The sequence below is a fragment of the Rhinolophus ferrumequinum genome, chromosome 21 (genome assembly GCF_004115265.2).
Source record: "Rhinolophus ferrumequinum isolate MPI-CBG mRhiFer1 chromosome 21, mRhiFer1_v1.p, whole genome shotgun sequence".
Classification (NCBI taxonomy): Eukaryota; Metazoa; Chordata; class Mammalia; order Chiroptera; family Rhinolophidae; genus Rhinolophus; species Rhinolophus ferrumequinum.
Window position 1 is genome coordinate 6797149 of NC_046304.1, and position 24472 is coordinate 6821620.

At 49.1% G+C, this 24472-nt stretch overlaps 1 protein-coding gene across 5 annotated transcripts in view; it reads right to left on the bottom strand.

The window, feature by feature from the left end:
• Positions 1 to 19: 19 nt before the first annotated feature.
• ARHGAP44 (Rho GTPase activating protein 44) overlaps positions 20 to 24472 on the bottom strand; it is a 169000-nt gene continuing 144547 nt past the window's right edge. The window contains exons 16-22 of one of the 5 annotated variants that reach the window (XM_033089242.1): positions 23585 to 23765; positions 14375 to 14392; positions 13459 to 13668; positions 9547 to 9704; positions 6278 to 6658; positions 4180 to 4231; positions 20 to 1528 (exon numbers count right to left, since the gene is read on the bottom strand). In XM_033089242.1, coding sequence (XP_032945133.1) covers positions 4224 to 4231; positions 6278 to 6658; positions 9547 to 9704; positions 13459 to 13668; positions 14375 to 14392; positions 23585 to 23765 — 956 coding nt within the window. In that variant the 3' untranslated portion in view covers positions 20 to 1528; positions 4180 to 4223. The remainder of the gene's footprint in view (positions 1529 to 4179; positions 4232 to 6277; positions 6659 to 9546; positions 9705 to 13458; positions 13669 to 14374; positions 14393 to 23584; positions 23766 to 24472) is intronic. The other 4 variants (XM_033089243.1, XM_033089240.1, XM_033089241.1 and 1 more) reach the window with 4 other exon arrangements.

Genomic DNA, 24472 nt, shown 5'->3' on the forward strand with positions numbered 1-24472 from the left:
ACAAGACGATAGGCCACGCTCAGGGATAATAAATCTATTTTAATAAGATTACTTTTGACAACTATTTGTACATGTATTTAACGGTACTTTCAACCCCCGGGCTCCATTACAAATTGGGTACTGAAGCGCCCTTGCCAGGAAGTGAGCAAAGCTGTTAGCATCAAAAGTTTGCAAATCCCATGGTCTGAGAAGGATTATTTTACACTGTGTCGGGAAAAATAACGAAGCATTTAAATTTCTCATTGTACACCTGTACATTGGTTTAGATTGAATGGCTCAAATTAAACAAATATAGAGAGATTTCATATATACAAATATTATATCATGTATAGGTCTATCATATCTATTTTAAAAGGATAAGATTTGACTTTGCATGCATGACCCGAATCTGTTTCTCACTCCCTCAGGCCCCAGGGCTCCTCAGTGCCCTCCCGGCCCTCCTCCCCGAGCATGGATGGGGGTCGTGAGAAGGGACAAGTCCGGATGCTGGTGAGCGGGACGCGCCGCACCACAGGGCCGATGGCGCCCGCCTGGTGTCTCCGAGGGCCGGCCTCACGTTCCTCCACATGCTCTGGGTAACAGAGGAATTGTATTCACCTGTGACCTCCAGCAAAGAGGCTCCTGGACCCCATGTACCTCATGACTGAGTGCCACTGAGGGCTTGGGGGTGGGGGCGGGGCGGAGTACTGTCATCTCTGATGTTTCGGGGGGCAGAGGGAGCTGCTTTTGGGCCCTCCCGACTCCCTCGGGATCATTGTTTAATTCGTAAGTGTAAAATGACAAGGTGGTAATGGGAGTTTTCAGTCACACAGTGTGGGAAAACAAAATTTGGGAAGTGAAACAAATTTCCTTTTAAGCCATTTACTTTGAGCCCATGGATTAAAGGGCAGGTCTAAAGGTGTTTACAGCGCCGGCCCTCCCCAGTGCCCAGGATCCAATCCCACTGTACGGACAGACCCCGCCATCCCATTTCCCTTCTGTAGCCACTCAGCTGGTCCTGCAGGACTTGATGGTCACTGTCAGGACAGGTGGCAGCCCCAGGTCTAGCGGGCAACCTGACCCTCCTCCGCACCCCCACCCCGCCGAGGACATTTCCCACAGGCAAGCCCTTGGGCGGAGAGGGCTGCTGGTGGCCATGGAGGCTGAAAGTGGATCAAAATAGGCACAAAGTCAAAAGGCAAAGATCAAACAAAAGGCCAAAGTCACCACCCAAATGGAACATACAAAACCTGCACCACCACCGTTTGCCACACAGGCCGGAGATGACAGTGATCCGCAAACCTCCAGCCTCGCGTTGGCAGTGACAGCAAGGAGCCAACGGAGACGCTTGGCAGCCCAGGGGCACCCCTGGCGTGTGTCGGTCTGGGCCCATGTATGTACACACGTTGTCAGAGGGCAGTGCTCTCAGACTCCTCCTCCGAGTCCCTCTTCTCAGTCACCGAGTGTCGCCGCACGTGTTCCAGGGGACTCAGGCGGAGCGTGGACTCCAGCTCTACGTGGATGGAGGGAACATCAAAGTGGACGAGATCTGAAAGTGGCCAGAGAGAGAGAGGTGGCTGAAAGGGGGCTTCAGCTAAGGAGCCGCCGATGGCAGGTGACTGGTCACAGTTGGCATTGGGAAGCGGTGGACTGGCCGCTGGGGGGCTGGCCTATTTGGGGGCCGATGGAAGCGTTTTAGTGCAGGGTCGGTTAGGGTTGGGCCACTTTGCTTCTACCAAGCAAGCCTGTAGGACCAGCATCCAGCCCCTGCCGGGGTGCTTCACAGAGGACCAGGCTACCGCACACTCACCGCCTTCTGGGCCGGTCTCGGGGCAGCTTTGGGGGGGATTTCAAGGATGCGTTTAGTTCCCTAAAGTCTGCAGGGACGGGATGAGGCACTGGAGAACACCCCATTTTCGCATCAGACGGGGGAATTCTGAGGTTCACGGCACCCTCCCTCTCAGGCTGTAAACAGTACACTTCAGATGGCTGATGGGGCAGGGCCGAGGGTTTCCCTCAGGACCCTGGCAGTAATTGGAGCAAAATTTGCTCAGCTCCATCGCTCAGCTCTAGGGAAACTGCTCACCTAGAGGTCCAGCCTCCTTGGGGGCCCTCAAAGGTCATTCTTCCTGGGAGATGATCAGGAAGAATGTACCTGAAATGTATGTGAGGTAACAAGGCTCGGCGTCCGGGATTCGGGGCATCTGCGAGCCAGTAGAGACAAATCCTTAGAGCCAGCGGCTCGGCATATGCACGGCCCCGTGGTGGGGGCCTGGGACTACACCACTCTGGGAAGGCCGAGCCTGAGGCGTCCTGGGGCTGCAGCAGGCTGACTGGGGTGCGATGGACCCCAGATCCTTTACTCTCAGTCATGTTACCCATGCCTAGGCCTGCTTAGTTTTTGCCTCCACTTAGCTGTCAATCTGGGCCTGTAGCAGCACTCCACATGACAGAGGAAGTGTATCTAGGAAGGGAGCAGCTCTAGACCAGGCCTGAGGGTGGGGTGTTTGTTGTGTTTTTGATTTTTTGGTAAAACAAACATTCAACCCAAAGAATGCCATATCAAGTGGACAGACAGACATTTGGACACTGCCCTAAAAGACATACAAACATGGAAACTCTCCAACAAAGGGTCCTTCTGTCTCACCCCACCCCCTCAAATAGTCCTCAAAATGTCATTCCAGCCTGTCTTCGTTCTGCTGCCTGATGGAGCAGTGACTGGGGGCCTGAGGCTAGCTCAGCCAGTGCCACTGGCTCTTCCTCCTGCCCAGAAGACATGTGCAGGCCTTGGGGCCTGCCTGTGTCCTGCCCTCACTGCTGGGGTCCATCCCTGGTGTCTAGTGGGAGGCAGCTCCTGGCCTGGGGCCTTCCTGCCCCACCTGCCCCACCTGTCCTGCCACGTTGTGTTCGGTAAGGCACAGGCCATCAGGCCTGGATTCCAAATCCTGTCTCTGTCACTAGGGGGAGTATAAGCTTGGACAGGTTTCTTAACCTTCCCTGTGTCCCAGCAGTCAAAGGGGAACAAAGGGTGATGATGGGTTTACTTGACAGTTACAGAAAGAGCATGTAAAGAACCCCCATCCCCGATAGGAACTTGAGATGAGCTGCTCAGCTGTGCTCCTGGCTGTTCCCTTAGAGAGAGCCCTGCGGAGGAAGGCAAGGCAGGAAACCCGGGAGCAAGATTTAGGGAAAGAAGCCCCACTGACATTGCAGGGGCGCAGGGGGAGGGGCAGGGGGAGCTTGTTTCTTGTTTCAGACAAAAGTCCAGAAGTGTCTGTCAGGAGACCTGTCTGTGGACGCCCTCCTGCCATGCCTGTCACTGGTCCCCAGAGGACCACCGGCATAGCAGCTTTCATGGCGGCACCGGGGGCCCCCTCCCCTGGTTTACTCTGGATGCCCCTCCTTACTGAGGCAAAAACACCTCGTTCCTCTGGCTTCTTTCATATTCTTGACTTGGTTTTACTTGTGAGCATCTGCTCTTTATTGGAGGATATCAGCAAAAACTGGTATAACTGCTTCCAAAATGTTTATTTCATTGAGTTGGATAGACAGGATCTGGCTGGCCATGTACCCTACGAAAAAGTGAGCTCAGGAAGAATTCTACTGCTGTGGATTCTTAAGGATTTGTCAGCTGTCTCAGCCCAGAGGAAGGCAAGTTAGACTTTCCTTCAGAAAGTGGGAACGGCTGGGGTGCACGCATGCCGCACGGACAGGCTCCTGGCCACGTGGTGAGGCTACATCCAGGCACTGGGGTGGCAACATCATTGGGACCCTTCCCTAAACCAACGTGTATGTGAGGAGCTGTCCCTGGACACTGGGCACAGACGTCTTCTGCAGGCCCTCCAGTGATAACAAAGGTTCGTCACATGAGCAGTCCTGTTATCCCTTCAATTCTAAACCACAGGGAGAGCACAGGGGAGCTGAGATTAGATGACAGAGGGTGGGGAGCAGATGAGCTCGGCCTCTGCCTGGCTGTCTCCCCCATCTGCTAAGGACAAGAAAAAAACAGACCAAAAAAAACCGGCCAGTGATCCCAAAAAGCCTAATGAGCTCTCGGACCCGGCAGCTCCTGCGGAGGCTGGGGAAGGCACCAGGATGGAAGCTGCCATGCAGGTCTGAGCGACATGCAGAGTGCGGGGCAGAGAGCCGAGGCCTGGCTGGCTCGGCGAGTGGACCGGAGGCGAGGCTGGGGCCGCTTACCCTGAACATGCCCCTCACACGTATCCAAAACTGCGGCACTCATGTCACACAGCTGCAAGAACACAATGATAGGATTCGGAGAGAGGAATAAACACGATGAAACAAGAACGTAACAAAAACTACGCCAAGTATCACAGTCAGGTGGGCCACGCCAGGTCATTACGCTTCTACGCTGGTCAGAGGCCGGTGCGCACGGGACAGAACAACAGTGTGCTGCCAAAGAACGTGAAAACAGAACAGGTACGGGGACTGAGGGCATTGTTTCTGCGACCTGGTGCAATGGAAAGAGGATTGTTGCATTTCTCGTGTGATTGTGGGGACACTGGCTGCCCCTCTGTGCTTTCTGTTGCCCACTTTTTGCCCCCAGAGTTCTCCTCGTTCTATGAGCTCTCTGTTCTTCCTCAGTGATAACTGCTGCTCATTCTGTTGCTTCCAGTATCCACCCTGCGCCGTGTCCCTTCCTCGGGGCGGCTGCACTCGTTGGCAGCTGAGGTGTTGGGAGGAGCAGCCCCTCCAGCTGACTGGGGGTGACCACGAGCTCCTGGGGTGTGGCCATGAGCCCCAAGGGCAGCAGGCCTGTGCCCCCTCCATCCGGACTCATTCAGGACACATCACCCAGAACCACCTGTGGGAAGTGGCGCTCACTGTCATCTTTCAAAGAGGAATTACCTTAGTTTTTTATGAGCCTCAGGGTAAATGACAGCAGCTGTACCTTCGACAGTAATCACATCCCAAAATAAAGAAGCCAAATCACCAGACGGCTGTTGCTCACAATATTTAAATCTTTCGACCCATGGCAAACACTCCAATTGGACTGGCCTTTTCATAGGCAGCAAGCTACTGAACCCCACAGGCTCACCCCTGCTATCTAATCAAGTGAAAAAAACATGACTCCTGGAGAAGGACGTAGGAATAAAAGCACAATCCCTAGGAGAAATCCCAGTGCTCCTAGGACTCCATTGCTCTTTGTGTCTGCGTGGTGTGTGTATTTATATAGTGTACTTGTGTGTTGTGTGTGCATGGATGTATGTGTATTTGGGTAGTGTTTCTGTGTACTGTGTGTGGGTGTGTATCTGTGTATCTCTGTGGTGTTTGGTGTGTGTGTTGTGTGCGTGTGTGTGTATGTGTGTGTGTGTGTTCCATCCAAAGCTGCTTCACCTTCTCCCACTTGGGACAACACTAAGCATGTGTGCACCGCTCTGCCCGCCTGGTGACACGGCAAGCTGGCCCTGTTCCAAGACACCACCCAGCCTGTGGCCTGCCTCCCTGCGCGAGGAAAATGCTATGCCTACTTTAGTGGGCACCACAAATATGCCCCATGGTCAGATCTAATCTCCCAGATTAGAGTGGTCAGAGTGGAGAGATGTTTCAAAAATGTCCTCTTCTGATGAACACAGTTTTTGCTAACACACAGTTTCTGGTGTGTGTTTGTGATTTCATGCTTATACATTTTTTTCCCTTGGGGGGAAAAGAGCTCCATCTTTGATTTTAAACTTAAAGCAAAACTAAATTTAGCAGTTGTGGGCTTGTCCAATTAGCTCCTTTAAGAACAGGGGGACACACATCTTTTCTGAAACTGACCCCTTTCTAAATATATATTGCTAGAAATCCATGTTTCTAATTAGGCTTATTTAAGTAATAGGAAAAAAATGTCTTTGGGTCTTAGTGTCTGTTCTCAAGATACAGGTTTGTACCTGTTTAGATCCTTGGGCTCTACACAAGGAAAGCCTCCACCCCCCCACCTGTGCTATTCTGCAATCACAACCGAGCGTCCAGCCTCTCCTGAAGCACCACTCCAAAGAATTCAGGGCATTCAACTCCCAAATTACCGCCAGCATCAGAGCCCTGGGCCCGCAGGCATTCGGTTGGGAGAATCCCCTAAGAAGCCCCCTGCGGGGTGACTTGGATCCATCCTGAGCTGCTTTCCACTGGCTTAAGGGTGCTGTCAAAGGAGATCATCCTGGAAGCCGCAGTGGCGCCAGCTCAGCCATCCTGTGGCAAGCAAGGCTCTATGAACTGGCGGGTACCGGGAGCCCCTCCCCTCGGCACATTTCGCTAAGGTTCATGGGAAAATCTGCGGGAGCCGAGGCTTGGTTACCTGTAGACATGCTTTCCCCGGGGGACATGCCATCTAGCATGGGATGCTCCGTGGACTGTGGACTAGAGGCTGAGAGGCTCGCTGTGGGAGGCTGAGGAGGCGGCAGGGTGGGTCTCTGTCTGGGCTTAGGGGTGGGCCGTGATTTGGTTAAAGTGCTTGTGAAGCTGGAAGGAGAGGCCAGAGGGGGAGCTGCAGCAGCTGGGGAGAGCTGGCCTGAGGCCAGGGAGTACCCTTGAGGGTAACTCAGTCCGTAGGGTGATGGGGTGCTCGGTGGGGTAGGAGACAGGCTGAGTGGGGATGGCTGGCCGGCGGACTGGTCAGTCACAGTGCCCGGCTGGACAAAGGGGACCTTGGGTGGAATTGGTGCCACCTTCTTGGAAACTGGAAGAGAAAACACAACACAACAGCAACACACAAGGTTGTTAAATGAAGCCCATTGTCCATGTCGCCTGTTAGCACACCCTTCACCACCTCCTAACCCTGGCCACCTCCTCACCCCACCCCCAGCTCTTGCGACCCCGAGAGCAGCCAATACAATTTTCAAAAAATCACCTAGAACTGCAAGTTTTCATATTTCCCCATCTGTTCACTAATTTCCCCTCGTCTTCTCTGAATTCCTGCACACACACACACACACACACACACACACACGCACACAGCCAAACTGCAGCACAAATTTCCCATCCACGGGCAGTGACCGATTTCCCAGTGTCCTGTCACCACTGCGGAGTGGTAAAAGGGCTGGGTGGTGTGCTGCGGAAGAGTGAGTCAGTGACAGAGGGTCCAACAGAGGACAACTGGAGTTCAACCTATGACAGTGGACCCTGTTCAGGATGATTGTCCTTAGATAGGAAACTCTGACTTTTGGCTGAACCTGCCCAATGGCTCTTGGCTCCCATAATAAGGACATATGACCACGTTCTTTGGCCACAGAAGCCCAGGGCCTCCATCATATCTGTCCTTCCCCAGATACAGCATGCTTGCTTCTGAGGTGTTTATCTTTCAAGAATCGTACCCTCTGGGTACAAATACGAGTATAGACAGATCTACTGCATTGTTTTAAACCCCGACCTCCTCTGCATTGCTTTTATTTTCCTTTTTCTTTACTTAATCATGCTAAAGGGTGACAAATAAATTATACTTTTAATTACAAATGAACTGGGCAGGATGACAAATTCAAACACTCAGAAGATCCCATTGATGGGCAAAGGTCTTGAGAAAGCGATCACTAATCTGTCAGTTAAGTGAGTGCCGGCTGTGGGTATCATTAATTCTAGAAGAAATTGTCCTCTAAGCCCTCAAGGAGGCATTAGGGACACTTCTCCCACCCCTCACTCCTCACCCCTCCATGGAATAAAATCTATTCTAAAATGCACTTCCCTGGTCCTTCATTGTGCACTGTGGACAAGGAAATGACATGTTCTTCTGGGTCCCACCAACATGGGCTCAAATTCCTCCCCTGTCTTACCCACTGTAAGCCCAGGGGACGTTTATTTAGACCTCTTCTCCACAGGATTGCAATAATTAAATGGGACCATGCGTATAAAGCACCAGATAATCATGACTTATAATAAAACCGCTTTTCAGCCCTACTGGCTAATGTGGGAATTACTTCGGTGGGTGAGAAGCAAGTGGAGACTCCAGGGATCACCCTTGAACCTGTCGTGTCCTAAATGAGCTGGAAGAGGGAGGATGCAGTGACATCACCATGTAGTCTATGATGACGTTTACCACTTCTTGGTAGTGACAGGATGAAGCCGTAATGTACAACTGTAGGCACGCTCTCAAAAGACTGAGGGCTTCAAAAAGAAAAAAGGTAAGTGTGCCAACGGGGCAATGGTGGAGGGTGGAGAAGAAGTTGTACCTTTCAAAAGATGGTTCTGAGCTACTGAAGGCCACTTGGGAAAGGGACCTGTACATTCTAGGCCACCTCATAGTCCCAACGTGCTGTGAAAACTGAGAGGGCCAACCTGCCACTGGCACTAGTTAGCTGACTGGCCTGGACTGGGAGCCCTGACTCCACGGGGCAAAACAATGGCTTGCTCAGAGGGTCACCCCGCTCAGAGGGTGGGGGGCAGGCTAAAGTCTTTGTACACAAGGATGGCCACAGAAGTCTATCTAGACTGCAAGGAAAATCTGTTATTGCTGGAAAAAAAACCCTGAAATGCTAAATTCTACCACCCCCGCCCCCACCACTGTGGCTCAATTCCTATGTCTGGAAGGGTGTCCCGAGTACCCCATACTGCCCTGAACGGCACCACCCTTGTATTATCGTTCCACGTTTACCTTTCTGGAGAGGCTATGCCTGTTGCTGTGACATCCTTAGAGCTCTGCACATAGTAGGGGCCCAATAACTACTTGTAGGATGCATAATGCATGAATGGGGAATGGACAAGATGGAAAGACTGGGTGGGAGCAACGTGGATAACGGGATTGCCACCGCAGCCTGGAGCCAGGATGGCAGGAAATCTACCTGTTGTGAAGGTATGTGTGGATAAGGTGAACCAGCCCCGCTCCACAAATCCTGGCGCTAAATCCATACCTACAAGCTAGAAAGGCCTGAATTGTGAACAAATGAAACAATAGGCTATTTTAAACAAGTTAAAGACTTTGCAAAGTGGTGATGTCTACTGAAAACCAACAGAAAAGGTTTGGGTAAGCACACATTCCCTGCAGTTCCCCATGTATGGAACATCACCGCGGAGCATGTCTCTAAAGTTTGGGGGTCACTTCAGAGAGAATAACTGGGGCTTTTACGGTGAGTTCCAGTGGGCAGCTCCGGGGTCCGTGACGAAATTCTCAGACCTTCTAAAATGGAAATATGGGAGGGCAGGACTCCTGTAGAAACAATCTGATTCCCTCTTCTGTGTCCCATTCGACAAATAATCCCAGAGCAGGCAGCTGAGGCCCCGGTTGACAGGCAGAAGACCCCACACGTCTTAAATGATGGCGGCAGAGCCTGGTGGGCTCTGTGGGAGACACACGTCATCCTGAGCAGTGATTCTGCACAGAGGTCTTAGGGCACAGGAAGCAATACCCTGTGCACGCCACTAACGAGCCCACTGTTCAAGTGAGGAAATGGAGGAATAGTGATGAAATGATCCCTCTTGGAGTTGGTTAGCTGCCAAACCTCGAATGCCCAGACCAGGAATGTTCCACTAAGCCACCGTTCCTAAGTATCCATGCTAAGTGAGGGAAATGAGTTCCCAGGCAGCACACGTGCCGCGATGTCTGGCCTGAGACCGATGTGGAGCGTGGCGGTGACATACCTTTCCGGAGGGTGTGAGGACTCTGGTCTGCGGGTAGCTGGCTGGGACTGGTGCCCGCTTGTGCCCCTGGTTGCGTCCCTGTACTGGGAGCCCCCTGGCTGGAAGCTGGACTTCCTTTCTGCCCAGATCCTGGAGAAAGTTCCTTGCTTTTAGAAGTGCTGAAACGTAAGCACAAAGGACAAGAGTGAACCCCTGAACTCAGGCCACGCTGGCATCAGCATTGTGGATCTCAGTACGTGTGCCTCTGGGCAGCTCTGGTCTGTCGCAGGCCCTTCTGAACATCTTCAAAGACACCCCCAGAGGTGACTGTCCCTTCTGGGGGCTCAGACGGCCTGGGTCCCACTTTCCCCTCGGCGTGGCACTCACTGCCGGTTCCTTCTCCACGCCTCTGCCCTCTCTCCACCAGGAGACCATGAGCAGTGGGAGGCAGGGCGCCTGAGCTCTCCCACTCTACCCTGTGATCAACACTGGCATTCTTGGACATTCGGAAACGGAAACACCTCTGTGCTCTGTCCCTTCTGTATCCACAGCAGACCAGAGTGAGACCAGAGCAAGACCTTCTCAGGGTCCGTGTGCTGAACGAGGGCTGATGACTTGGGCTCACACTGCCAAGCCTTACGGCCATGGCTCCCCAGCTGCTTTGCTTGAACCTCATTCACACCTCCAAGCAGGGGAGGAATTGGGGACCCATCCTCAAATTCAGTAGCAGGTCTCAGCAAATGGTAGGATTTCGATGTCCGAATGTGGGCCAGTTTGAGTCCTGGTCCACCAGGTGTGGAGGGAGGATTAGGGTCAATGGCAGTGAGGGCTTCTGGAGTCCCTCGAATTGATAACAGGACACCCTGGGTCACGAGGTCCCAAAGAGGGTTCATCCTCCACTGCTGGCTCTATCTCAGGCATTCTCCTAAGGATGAGGTACATGTTAAAAGACACCCTACTCCACTCCACTCCACAGACCAGGGATGGCAAATAAACGATCAGCTCCTCACTCCCTACCACCCTCCCCAACACGCCACCCATCGCGGACATCACCAGTTCATCTCCACATTTCCCCCACAGAGTTCTCACTTGTTTTCCAGGTAGCCCCTAGCAAAACAGGGAGGTGACCTTGGAGTTGGGAGCTATCTGTCACCTTTGCTGGAACCTGCTTGGATTCTGATGCCCTCCGGTAGGGCCCAGGGAGCGGAAACCTAAATCCTTTGCAATGATTATTTCTTCCCCACAAAAGTAGCTACAGACCATTTCTTCCCTAAATTTGTCTAGAAACTAAACATGAAAGAGCTAGGAATATACTGCTCATTCCACTGGGGTATAGTGAGAAAGGCTGGGAGGCGGAGAGGGACCTGGGCTGGAATAGCAAACATGATCAGCGTACAACTAATTTTGTCTACGTGGAGGAATGAAGGGAAGGCCACGTTCAAGGTACTAGCAAGTTCTATCCTTCTCAGGATGAGTGTTACATCACACTATGCAATTCCCCAGGGAAAAAAGCCATTTCTTCAGAGGAGCAACAGCTCCTTTCTCTATTCTGTTAATGGAAAAACAACAACAAAACCCAGAAAACCCTTCCCTCACTCCTGTTGGGCAAAAACTTCTTTCATTCTTCTTCAGGACCAAGGTAACCAGGCACTCAGGTGTTAATGACAAATATCACTCTGTCCTGTCCATCTCCGCCTCCATTAAGGGGAAGGTAAAACAGAAGAAAACACGAAACTAGCAAACAACATAATTGCTTCCTGTGGGACAATAGGCTCCTTCTTTCCTCTGGATAGACATTTGTCTAAGGAATCTAGGGCCCAAGAAGCTCGTGCTTCTTTTCCTTCCCACCTGCACACTCCGCCCACTGTAGAAACAAGTATTTACATACGTTGCCTGGATCCTCTCTCTCCAGCATAGGTGCAGCTGACCCAGGGGGGAGAGCTGGGGTGTACGTAACATAGCTATTAGGAGCCCGAGATGGACGAAGCACAGTTACAGCACGCTTGAAGACTGGTTAGATTTGGGGATGTATGACTCAGTGAGCTTGGGTGCAAAGGGGCAGGAAGCAGAGTTTGGGGTTGGAGTTAATGCCAAGCAGATGAGCAGGGTACAGAGGCTGAGCCTGGCTGGAGAGACCCTCAGCCTCGAGGGGATGAACCTGGTGGGGAATGGGAACGCTGGAGCAAGCCACAGGGAGGGGAGGGCCTGCCATCCTTGGGGGTGGGGGAGCAGTAGCAGGAATCTGGTACTGGAAGAAACATCGTCTGGGCTGTGAATGTCCAGAAAACAGAAACAAACAAAGCAATGGAACAGCCATTTGGATTGGGAGGAATCCATGTGGGGAGAGTAAGAGTGGTACGAGACAAATAAGGACATTGACACCCAAAGGAAATCTACAGGACTGGTTACTCTGGGAAAAGGGGCCAGTATGACATCTGACTTGTACAGCAATGGGACTGACCTTTTATATCATCTGAACCAGTGGGCGATGTTCCCTGCCCATGTGTGACTCTGCGAGGCCACACATCTGCAACATTCTGGGAACATCTCAGAGCCAGGGGAAATCCATCTTGGAGGGGTATTTTCCAGAAACATCATTTATATGCCAAATGTCGTTGGCACCAAGTCGCGGTTATAAGATGGGAAATCAGGATGGAGCCAGTGTGAGTAAAGAGAACCTTCCCAGCACATCAATTCGTCCAAACCTCTTCCTCATCAGTCTCTGGCCCTCAGCCATTGCCTCTGCTTCTCCACTGAACTCGCTCTCCCCCATCGGCATCTCTCAAGTGGACCTGAAGCCCAGTGAGTACACAGCCAGTGCCGGCGTCCTTGCATCGTCTCTGAGTTGGAGCCAACAGCAACAACCCCAGCACATCCAGTGTCAGTCTCCCCCTCCTAAACTCTCTGATTGTCCCCTTTCCCTTTGTCATTTTCCAATTTTGCAGGGAAGAGAATTGCTCATTAAAAAAAAAGAAAGCCTGCAATCCCTTCATGGAGGGGGTTGGTGCGTCTATGTACTCATGTGCGCATGCATACAAAGATTGGGTTAAAAGATTCATCTTCCCAAAACCCCAAATGTTTTCCAGCAGTGGCCCTGGAGGACTGCTGCATCCTCTAATAACAGAATGTAGAGCAGTGTCTGATTTGACTCTCTTTCCTAGGTCTCCTAAGTTGTTGGAGGGCAGATAGTTTTCCTAATTGCTGTCACCAGCAAAGGAGCTTCCCTGGGTGATTCCAACTTCTAGAATCCCCTCCGACCGCCCCCTTTCAAAGGAGGGCCAGGTACAGCCTCCTTCCCCTGCGTCCCTGGGTATGTCCATGTGCCTTCATGATTTGTGAGCATTTGCTCACTGGAATGGTATGTCTTAAGGGCACAGATTGCATCTTTCCTCTTTGGATGGACACATTCCTCCATAAATGTTCACCGAACTAGTGATGGAATGAGCTTGTCCTTTTTTCTTCCCTTCACAGAAACACAACTGTGCACCTGCAAGAAGCTCACCAGGTCAGCATGACCACATGACCTCCACTACTTCCCTGGTTTGCGCTCTTGTTAGCAGGGCAAATGGCCCCTACGCATCTAAAAGTGGAGGGGAGGAAAAGAGAAATACCGACATTCTAAATTTCAAAATAGGGAAATGCTAAGGGCTTTGGAAGGGGACGTGGAGAGCTGGCAACTGAGATGCCTCACTCCACATTAGCGCGCTGCCACCTGATACTTCTGCTGTTCGCCTTAGGGATGCTATTCTTGGGGAGCCTGGCATTTATCTGATAATCCAGGGAGCTGTGAATGATTTATTGGGTGTCAGCATGATGCAGAAAGCCAACACGAATGCTTAGAAATGGGGGGAAATGACAGCATGCAAGAGGCCTGGAGTGGGTGCAGCAAACCCCACCACCCCCTGCACCGCAGGCAGCCCGCCCCAGGCTTACCTGGTCCGTTCAGCCCCTGGCTGGAGGCCCATGCTTGATGGAGAAAGCGAGGGTGCTGCGGGCTCTTCCAGGGGCTGCTCAGGAAGGGATGATGTCAGCTCGGCGGGCGGGGCGGGGGGCTGCATGGAGGGCGGGGCACACGACCCTTTCCGGCCGGCAGAGGAGCCTCTTCGAGCCACCCAGGACGTGTCCATCACCCTCACGCCCATGCTGGTGAGGGACACAAAGACACGTGCTTACCCACGCGTGACAGGCGACAGGCTCCCTCCCCCATGAAGCGGACACATTCAAGCACATCCGTGTTAGGAGAACAGCAGTGCAGCCTTAGCACCTTCCTGGGCCCAGAGAAGCGTGGCATCAGCAGGGCTCCACGGACAGACAGGCGACGCTTGGAGCATCCCGGTTGCCCCAGGCAGGCCTCACCAGTGGCCCTGGCACAGCAGGCAGCGGTGTGTGTACCCTCTGCCAAAGCCAGCTGATCTTTCGGGGCAGAATGCAGCCTCTCTGGGGGGCACTCACTCCTCTCAGGTGGGAGAGGCAGGTGGGCGGGACGGGGACACGGGCAGCATGGGACTAGAACACGGCACCAACCAGCAGGAGACGTCTAAATATCCATCCTTCTTCTTGTCACTTGCAGTTTACAGCACGGGGCCCAGTCATTAGCCCCAGGACCCTGGCCAAGCTACCGCCTCTGCAGGCCACACCCGCTTGTCTACACTGCAGGGAACCGGCTGATCATGCCTAGGGTGCCTCTCCGTTCCGATTCCATTTTAATGATGAGATTACAGTCAGCTTCAATTAAGTGGGCCAAGCAACCAGACGCGGCACATTCACCCTCTGGCAGAGCTCACTAAGGCATAGCTCGCTTAGTTTTCAGAGACTGAACATGGCCTGTAGCTACCCGAGGATACTGTACCTTTGGATTTTCCTAAGGCTGCAGGGACAGAAACATACAGATATTAGTGTCAAAAAAACTACGTCTTTCTTTGGACATACAGGTTGTCTCGTCAAGGTCAGGGTCTTAGCATGGGGCTTTTATTGTGGCCAAAATGATTTCGATTTTGTTGGTCTCTTAAAGTGACTCTTCTATTTACATGGGTGAAAAATCTTATCCTATCAAGCTTACAGGTGAATAAAGAGAGAAGCTGAAGAGCTGATATCAGTGCATACAGGTGGGTATTAGAGGGCATCCTAAGGGAGGGAAAAGATTGATGGAAGAATAATAGTCACCTGCTTACTTTTAAGTTTCATGATTTAGAAGGCAGTTAATTCCTTTTCCCTGGTCTAGGTGGTAACTTGTACTGTGGGACGTACTGTGGGACGACTTCATTGACTAAGGCAAGAGCTAATATTTCTGGTATCAAGGAAGACAGACATTCACAGGGAGAAAACACGTGCTCCCAGCCAGCGTCTGTCGCTATATGCACAGTGGGGTGTGGGGGTGAGGGTTTCTGTGTGCTTGTTCTGACCTCTTACTCTCACCCACACTGGTCAGAAGCACAAAGCTAGCACACCATGAAACTCTGTGCACCTGAAAGGTCATATTTACCTTGCAGAGGGGCAGCAAGATTAAAAAACAAAAAGGGTTCAAGTATAGAGCTTGGTTGTAGCAGGTGGGATTTAGGCCCTTTAAGGAAATACAACTTGGCATGGAGACTGCAGTGAGGTACAGTGAAGAAATGGTGCTAAAAGCTGAGCACACACTGGGAGGGAGACGCCTTCCTGACACTCTTTCATCTGTAGGATCCCCAGAGACCTGTTCGTGTGTAATGTCAATGTTAATTTTTTCTCATCTTCCTTGGATGGCTCTGAGGAGGCACCGGGGGGTAGGGAGGAGAGGTCAGTCTTTTTCCAGGATCCACTAGCTTTCAAGTCATCTTGGGTCTCAGGACCCTCCGACAATAAATAAGCACCTCCTACAGGAGATCCAGAATCAGTTTTGGAGGCTACTCAAATGTCTGGCACAGGGTCGAGTTGCATCCCCTGATATTTCAAGTGGGCTCCAAGGAGTATCAAACTGTGTTCTTGGGCTTCAGAATTTATCAGGATGCAAAGAGCAAGAAGCTTACTATTCCTCTGGGAGCAGGGAACTGATATCACTTAGCTGCAATGGTTGGCGAGGATGGCAGGCATGCAAGCCTCGCCATTTTTCTTACCCGATTCTCTCTCACTTAGAAAGACATTGGTGGAGGTGAAGGGAGGGGAGGCAGGGGCCTCAGGATCAGGGCTCGGGGGCTATGCCTTCTACTTCCAATGGCATCTTCAGCATCAGCAGCCGCAGGTGCCAGGCTACCTGGTGATCTCCTAGTTTACCAAGTGAAGGAGCCAGCTGGGGCGTGGGGTATGGACCTGCCATCAGCGGCAAAGTGTCACCAACAAAGGAGTAACAGCTGAACACGTACTTCCACTTTTATGCCATATGGAATCACCACTCTCCACCTGAAATTGTTTCCTTGGGAGGTAGCATCACGTTCACAGTGGGCACGTGTTAAATGACAATTGATCTTTTCAGAAAGTCAGGACAAGGGGTTATGGTAGGAAGGATAGTTAGGGCAAGGAGATGAGGAGCTGGGGGTGCAGAGTTCTCCCCCACTCACCACTGATCCATGTGGGGTAGACCAGATGACACACCCTCACCTTGGCAAGGCAGTGATGTACAATCTCCCCTGCATAACTCCGCCTAGTCGCCCAGGACCTTATATTTGCATGGAATTTATCGTAAGCCACACTTTGCATTTTTCATGAGACTGTATCACGGAATCGGTTCTGGAATGATCCAGGCCTGAAGACCCAGCCAAACCATTCACTGACTCGGTAGAGCTCTCTCCTCAACTATAGAACAAGGCCGATACTTCCCATCCCACTTCCAGCATTTCCGTGAAGGAATTTTATCATGATTGAGTGCTAAGATACATCAAGCATGTCTTTGGGCCATTGCCTGGGGGAGGACACCAAGTAGTCCTGCAGTGGGTTGTGGGGGTGTGAGAGATGGGAAACACAGGGTGTCCCCATAAGTGGTCTGTCTAGCTATGCAAACGGTATTTTATGGGGTTGACCAGTTGGCCATATAGAGAATCCTATCATATCTTGATGGAGGGAAGATAAAGGTCTGGTAGCTGGATTGTGTGGAGCTGGGGTGGCAGCTCTGTGGCGCCCACTCCTTGGACAAGGATGGGGTGACCCCACTCCTTTTCATGCTCACCCCAATTCTTCTAGGGAGCAGCACAGCCCTGTGGGCAAGAGTATGGCCTTTTGATGTAGGATTTGGGGTCTGAATCCCAGATTTTCTCACTACTGTGTGCTAGGGATGACTTACTTAACATCTAGTATCCTCTGATTACCCTCTGTAAGACGGGAGTAAAACCACCTCGCCTCCTTTCGTAGGGTTGTTGTAAAGAAAAAAATAGAACAGTGTGCACAAATTCCTTAGCACCTGTTAAGAAATCAGTAAGTGGTCACCTTGACTGTGATGCTGCTCTGTCCTTGTAGGTGCCAAGTACGTACAATTAAAAAAAACAAACCCCATGGAGAAAGAAATAAAGAGAGGGAACCGAAGCCTTAAACAAGCTGATTGAACGGGGAAAGGAGGATATGGTGTCAGTGAATCAGGTACAGTATGAGATGAGATACTGGAAAGACCCCATCTGGGTCATATCACCTGGGTGTAGAGGGTCTGACATCAGATTTCTTCCCTTCCTAACACTGGCTCTAAACATCAAAAGATTTGGGGGTGGTTCTCTGGTCGAAGTAAAGGGAACAGAAAACAAGGGATAGAGGTTAGTAAGAGGCCCTTTTCCCTAAGTTCCTTAGTCTTCTAGGGATCTATGACTTAGGAGGGTCACTGTGGGTTTCAGAGGAGGGGATGCTGAAAGCCTACTTGGATGATTCCAGGCTTAAGGAAAAGAAAAATAAAGAAGAAGTCCTCATAAACCCCTTAAATCTTACTGTCCTGCCCAGGTCATCGGGGCAGGAAAGAAGGAAAGCTTAAGATGGGTTGTCTTGGCTGCAAAGTTCCTTGGGAAACAAAGTGTGATAGGGTGCGGGAGACTCTGCCAGGACTGGCCACGACCTTCCCACATGCAGAAGGTCTTCCATGTCACTGTGAGACTCCTGCAACCTTCCGCTGTCCCTGGCCAGTCCATTTGGGCTTTAGTATAGTTTATGCTTGCAGAATTAGGCCAATTGCTCAAGGGAAGGTGGAGACAGAGAAAGACTCTAAGATGTCATCTACTAAAGAGATAAATGTCAATGTGCCGAAGCATGTATTTCAGGAACTCATCACACTCCAGATTCCCAGCCTCCCCGTCAATCCAGTGTAACCAACAGTGTCATCAATATGCCATAGAGCATCACTCAGATTTCTCTCGAAACTTCCCAGTGAATTACTGTTCCAAACTACCGATCACTGAGGTTCCAGTCTAGGGGGGTGGGACAAGACGCATCACGGAGCAGCTCTCCTGCACAGGCTGCCGACGAGTCAGACACCAAACTGAGTTCTAAGGAGACTGCTAGCTCTGCTGTAAATATCCTCATAGATTTTTTGGGGGGTTGCTGTCAACTGGCTCTGGTAGAGGACCCTGAGGACCACATCACTGTGGAGCAAGTGAAACGGCTGCAAGCAAGTCAGCTTTCAAGAGTGGAAAGAACAGCTGCATGTTGGTCTTCTGAGGACAAAGAGCCGAGACCATTGGGATCTCTGTGGACAGATTGCCCTCCCACTGGGATCCAAGGGTCTGCGGGCAGCCTCGCAGATGCTGTCAGGGCCTTGCCACCTGTGGGTGTAGGGATCCAAGAGGCTAGAAGCAAGCAGGGACAGTGGGACAGATGTGTCAGCCAACAGGGCAGGTGTAGAGCGCATGGGCCAGAGCCAGGAGGTGGCACACAGGCAGCAGGGACAGCGGGTACCAAGGAAACAGGCACGTGAGGAGGGCAATGGGCAGCGGGGGAACTAGCGAGGTCTGTCTGAAGTCTGAGGCTGGCATGGGGCAGGGAGTGGAGGCAGGAGGCGCAGAAAAGGGGAGGATGGCACCCATCAGAAGGGTAGAGAGTGAGGCTAGCAAGGAGGCTTCATCGCTGACGGTTTTCCTATTCTTGCCTCTGGGCTTCTGCACAGGTGCCTCACCAATCCCCGCTGAGTTTGTTCAGACTCTGCTGGGGACATGGCGAGTGGATGCATCTGACAAATCCTTATGCCCGGGAGTCCATCCTGACCAATGGGTAACAGCCTGCAGACATCTTGGCTCTTTTAGAGGCAATGGGTCTTGCATAAAAAAAATACATATATATTTGATCTGACTAGGGATAACACTTCTGCCATTGTCAGAAAAAATAGAAGGGATTTGCAAGGTTACTTTCATTTATTATTTGGGGTGAGTGACCCAGGAAACAAATATCACTATTCCATAAAACAAACCAGAAAAGATCATATAAACAAGACATTAAAAACACGTAATAACCTAGACCCTAAAATTTCCAAGTGGGAGATGAGGACTGTCCAGTGAGCACTAGTGTGATGTATTAATACTGTGTCACTCAGTGTCTTCGCAGAGGTAGGACGGCCTGGAGGTCACACTGACATTCAATGGCTAAAGTAGGAAAGTTTTGAAAATTAAAAAAAAAAAAACGGTATCATTGCAAAATTATTTATTCAGAATCGCAAAATTTTTCTGTGATTCAGTGGTTCTCAGACCTCGATGCACATGAACATCATGTGGGACATTTTCAAAAACACCAACGCCTGACTCCTAGCCCAGGCAGGTGAAATCAGACTGGAGGAACAGGGGGGCTACGGAAGCCAGACACCGGTATCCTTTTTTGGAAAGCTTGGTCTGGCTATCATATGCTGCACAACAAACCACTCTCAAAACTTGGCAGCTCATTTATCTTCGGTTGTGGCAGAGTCAGAGAGGGACAGCTTGTGTACTCTACACAGCACTAGCTGAGGTGGCCTAGAAGATTCTAAGATGGCTCACTCACAAAGCTAGTAACTTGGTGCTGGCTATCAGCTCGGTGCTCGGCTGGGGTTGAAGGCTGGGGGCTTCAGTTTCTTTCTCTCCAAGGATCTGCGTGGACTCCCACACGGCAAGGTAGCTGGGTTCCAAGGAGTGTTCCAAGAGACCCAGGCATAATCTACAAGGCTTCTTCTGACCTAGCTTCAGAAGGCCCAGAATATCACTTCTGCTACATTGTCAGTTAGGGAAGTCACTGCGGCCAACTCAGAGTCAAAGGGAGCACATTAGATTTCAATCCTCAATAGAGGAAAATCTAAACACCTGGTGCCACGTTACCATGAAGCTCCTGGTGTGTAGCTGCAGACGAGGGATGTATTAGTTTCTTGGGGCTGCTGTCACAAGTACCCAAAGTTGGTAAACAACCGAAATGTATTCTCTCACAGTTCTGGAGGCTAGAAATCCAAAATCAGTATCACTGGGCTGAAATCAAGGTGCCTGCAGGGCTGTGCTCCCTCCAGAGGCTCTAGGGGAAAATTCTTTCCTTGCCTCTTCCGGCTTTTGGTGGCTGTCAGCATTCCTTGGCTTGTGGCCACATCTTCAAATCACTCTCTGCTCCATCTTCATACCCCCTTTTCTGTGTGTGTGTGTCAGATCTCCTCTGCTGCCCTCTTATGATATACGGAATTGCATTCAGGACCCATCCTGGGAATCCAGAGTCATCTCCGTATTTCAAGACCCTTATAACCACATCTACAAATATGGTTACCATTTTCCCCCAAAAGGTAATATTTACAGGTTCGAGGGCTTGGGACCTAATATCTTTGGGGGGCCATTATTCTGCCTACCCCAATCATGAAAAGTGTGTATGTTAGCTCCTAAATCTGACCCCAGGACTTGCTAAAGAAACAGTTTCCTGTGTCAATATGAATCAGAAATGCACCAAGACCAAAGCTAGGAGCTGGGATTGGGGGTAAACTATGTGGTATGACGTCTAGGATATAATAGCCATCATGATGCTTGGGAAAATGTTATCCAATTTTTCTCCCCCAAATTTTCTTTTTTAAAAAGTAACAGCTTTATTGACATATATTGAATATATTCTTTTTTTAATCTGACCAAAAAAACCTCAATAAAGCAAGCTTTAATTTGTCAGTGTTTCAAGGGGGTAGGGGTAGTCTGAAGACTTTGATATGCTTTTCAAAGATTTTAAAAGCTCAGAAATGGGTACACATGCAGAGATTTCCCTAATATTGCTAAATAACACAGAGCCTCAACTGAGGCAAATTCCTTTCTCTCCCCTAAAACAATTACTCACAGCTTTAGGTTTCTGTTTGTCTTAAAGCTAGTTAAGAATTGATTATCTACAAGCTCTCTGTACTTTAAAACACAGGCACTGATACCCAGACAACTCAGTGAGAGTTACCCTAAGCCAGTAAAGCCCTTCAATTAATTTAATGTTCAATACAAATTTTAAGACACATAAAATATATTCATTTTGTGTACAAAAATAATTTGTTATGCATCTCCTATATTCTTAAAGTATATATACCAGGGGTGCCAAAACACTGTATACACATTTTAAGAGATGTTGTTATCTATGCTCAAGCAGCAGTTCGCTGTAATCAGAAGTGTCTGGATGCTGATGGTAACCACTCTGAGCATCTCTTGTAATTGCAGAAGTCAAACATGACTTGTATTCATCTTTTGTTATCGGTATATATTGAGTATAACAATTAATACAGTTTTTTCCTTTCTTAAAATGTGTATACATTTCTTTTGGCACCCTCTCTCTACACACACACACACACACACACACACACACACACACACTTTAAAGGTATAGGAGGTGCACATATACTTTATATATACATATACACACAAACATACACACACACACACACATATATATACATATATACACATACATACGTATATATGTATGTATATATATATGTATGTATATATATGTGTGTGTGTGTATATATACATATATATACATATATATATATATATATATATATATATGTAGCAGTTTCAGCTTTAAACCAGAATGTTATGCAGAATGAGCATATCATTTACAAAGTTCTTGAGTTAAGAGAACTTTGTGAGATGAGGCATCTGCTTAAAATATCATTGTTCAAACTTCTACATCTGCCCGTATTCTACAGGTGCAGCGGACTCCGAATGCCTTAGATTCCGCAGTGATAACTCTTAGAGGTCATCTGGATTCCTTTTCGGGGGGGTGGTACTGGGAGTCCAATGTGGTCTGATGAAGAGCAGAGAGGAACACACTTCTGAAGCACAGACACCCGGGACTGGAGGAGTTCTCTGTAAGCCAGCAGGAGCGGAAGTGAACCCCCAGGGCACCCCTCGGCGAGCTACTTCACAAAGGAACCGAGTCGCTTAAACTGAGTTTTTAAAACAAATTCCAATGCACTTGCTAGCTCGTCTGTCTCTCTATCTCTATCTCTGTCTCTCTGACATACTACTCCCTTGTGATGCGAAGATCAGATTCTAAGTCTGCTCTTTTTTTATAAATTTAAGAAATTTCCCTCTACTCCCTTCAACATCTAAGAATTTCCAGTTTTTCTTTCCCTGGTAGACATAAAAACAACAAACAACAGCACGGAGCAGATAAACAACTCTCACTGGCCTCACAGGTAAAGTGTCTGGTGGGTCAGGTAACACATGGGGACGCTGTCCCTTCTGAACACTGCTTCGTCATCACAGGACATAGTGTAGGTCCCCAATGGCAGCTCCCCTCCCACTCAGAAAAGGAGATGGGTGGAAAGACTCACACCTCTGCAGTCCTGGCTTTTCAAACTTCCCTCTGACGCCCTTTAGGCCTTTCAAATAAATGGAGCTTTCTGGTTGCCTAGTGGTCTGACTGGAAAGTGGAAGGTTGTAGCTGCTCTACTTCCTGTTTTCTGAATTTCTGATATTCCCATTTGGTGCTTTATGGCCCTGTCTGTTTTGAAGCAGCAGTTGCTATATTTTATTTTATAGTAGTCATTTTTAATTCTTAACCAAAGTTTACTCAACTGACTTCCTTGACCAAGCAATGCATGCATTCCTTCTAAAAGACATACTACCATGTTTCCCTGAAAATGAGACCTAGCTGGACCATCAGCTCTAATGTCTTTTGGAGCAAAAACTAATATAAGAGCAGGTATTTATTATATTATATTATATTATATTATATTATATTATATTATATTATATCATATCATATCATATTATATCATATTATATTAAAGACCTGGTCTTATAGTAAAATAAGACCGGGTCTTATGTTAATTTTTGCTCCAAAGGACGCATTAGAGCTGATGGTCCGGCTAGGTCTCATTTTCGGGGAAACACGGTAGCTGACACCTGCAGCTTGCTGAACACTCAGAAGTCCACATGTTTTGGTTGCCATAGCTGAGCTGATGCTTACCACGAATCAGCTGTGCTTATTGTGTAACCTGCTTATGCCCATTTTACTTATTATGGGAATTCTATTATGCAATTACATACGATGTAAACTGATTTAATGAGTGTGACAGGGTCACTTGTAGGCAAACTCAGCTGAACGCATTTAGGAGTCTCATAACAACTGCATTCAAGAAGGTGTAAATATTAATCATAAAAGACGGAGAGAAAAATCTTAAAAATTTACAAGGAGTTTACAGTCTATGAATTGTATTGCTTTAAGTTTTAGGTTTTCTCTGTTTCAAAGAGACTGAACTGGCCGTGTTAGACTATGCACAAAAGGTGTCATTTAATGTTGCTGAAGAATGCAAATGAGCAGACATATCACCAAAGTAAAACCATTAAAGAGTTGAGAATTGGCATACGTTTATAAACTTTGAATCAAAATAAAGTGCATGTATTTTTAAAAAATTGCTCTTGTTGACCAACTTTTCTTTTTTTCCAGGAGAACTAATCAATAGTGGCCACAACTGTCAGCTCAGAAGGCTACACTTACCTTTGGCCCGAAGCGAGGGAAGCGAGCCAAGCGACTCGTCCCAAAGAGCACAGATGAAAGCATCAAGACTGAGGTAACAGTTTAATTGTGACAAGTCACCTGAACAGCTATTAGTCAGTGCAGCCTTCCTGTCAATCCGGTTTTTTGTTACATCTCAACTCTTCCCTTCTCTACTCCCCAACATTGAGAAAGGGACACCAGCTCATACCCATCCTTTTTGTAAAACTCCAGCATCATATTATCTGTGGCAACGCTGAGGGGCCGGCGGGCCTGCTCGGGCTGTCGCCGGTCAGCAGGGTCCATGTCTGGGGACGGCATTGAGCTGTAGTTGGCGTTGTGGTTCACGTGCACAGGACTCCCGTAATTCCCTGTGATGTTGAACTCTATCTCTGTGGGGAAGAAAGAATGGGCATACGTGATCTACTGGTCTGTCACAGCCTTCCTGGGCAGGGGAGAGACGAGCAGGGATGGCCTCTCCTTTACACTTCACCCCTAGAAAATTTTATCCCACGGTTCAATGTTAGGTCATCTATTGATATTAATTCATCTTACTATAATTCATTATACTAACAGGTGGACACATGTGCTCACCTAGCATATTAATACGATGGGCATTTAATAATGCAATTCTCATTTGTGATTAAACACAAAGCTTAGTTAAACAGGAGCAGATGGGTATTTCCTGAAGGACGAAATCATCTCTCTCAAACCTCCTGAGTAAGAGGGAAACACCAGGGCCATGTTACTTAGATCTGGAAAATGAGCAACGCCCATTCTCACCACTGTTATTTAACACTATTGGAAAAGTGCCAGCCAACGGAATCAGTCAAGAAAATAAAATAAGAGGCAATGTTACTATTTGCAGATGACGATATCTTTCTGGAAAACCAAAGGGAAAAAATTAAAAAGAGTTAAAACTAGAGATTTCAATAGGGTTGCTAAGGGTGTTTGTTTGCTATCACATGGATACATGGAAGTGCTCATCTCATCCTTTTGTAGTTATAGCCTGTTTGTCTGCAATGGTAACACATCAGCTTATCCACAGAACTTACAGATTTATACCTTCAACTCCTATCTCCTTTATTTCTTTATCCTT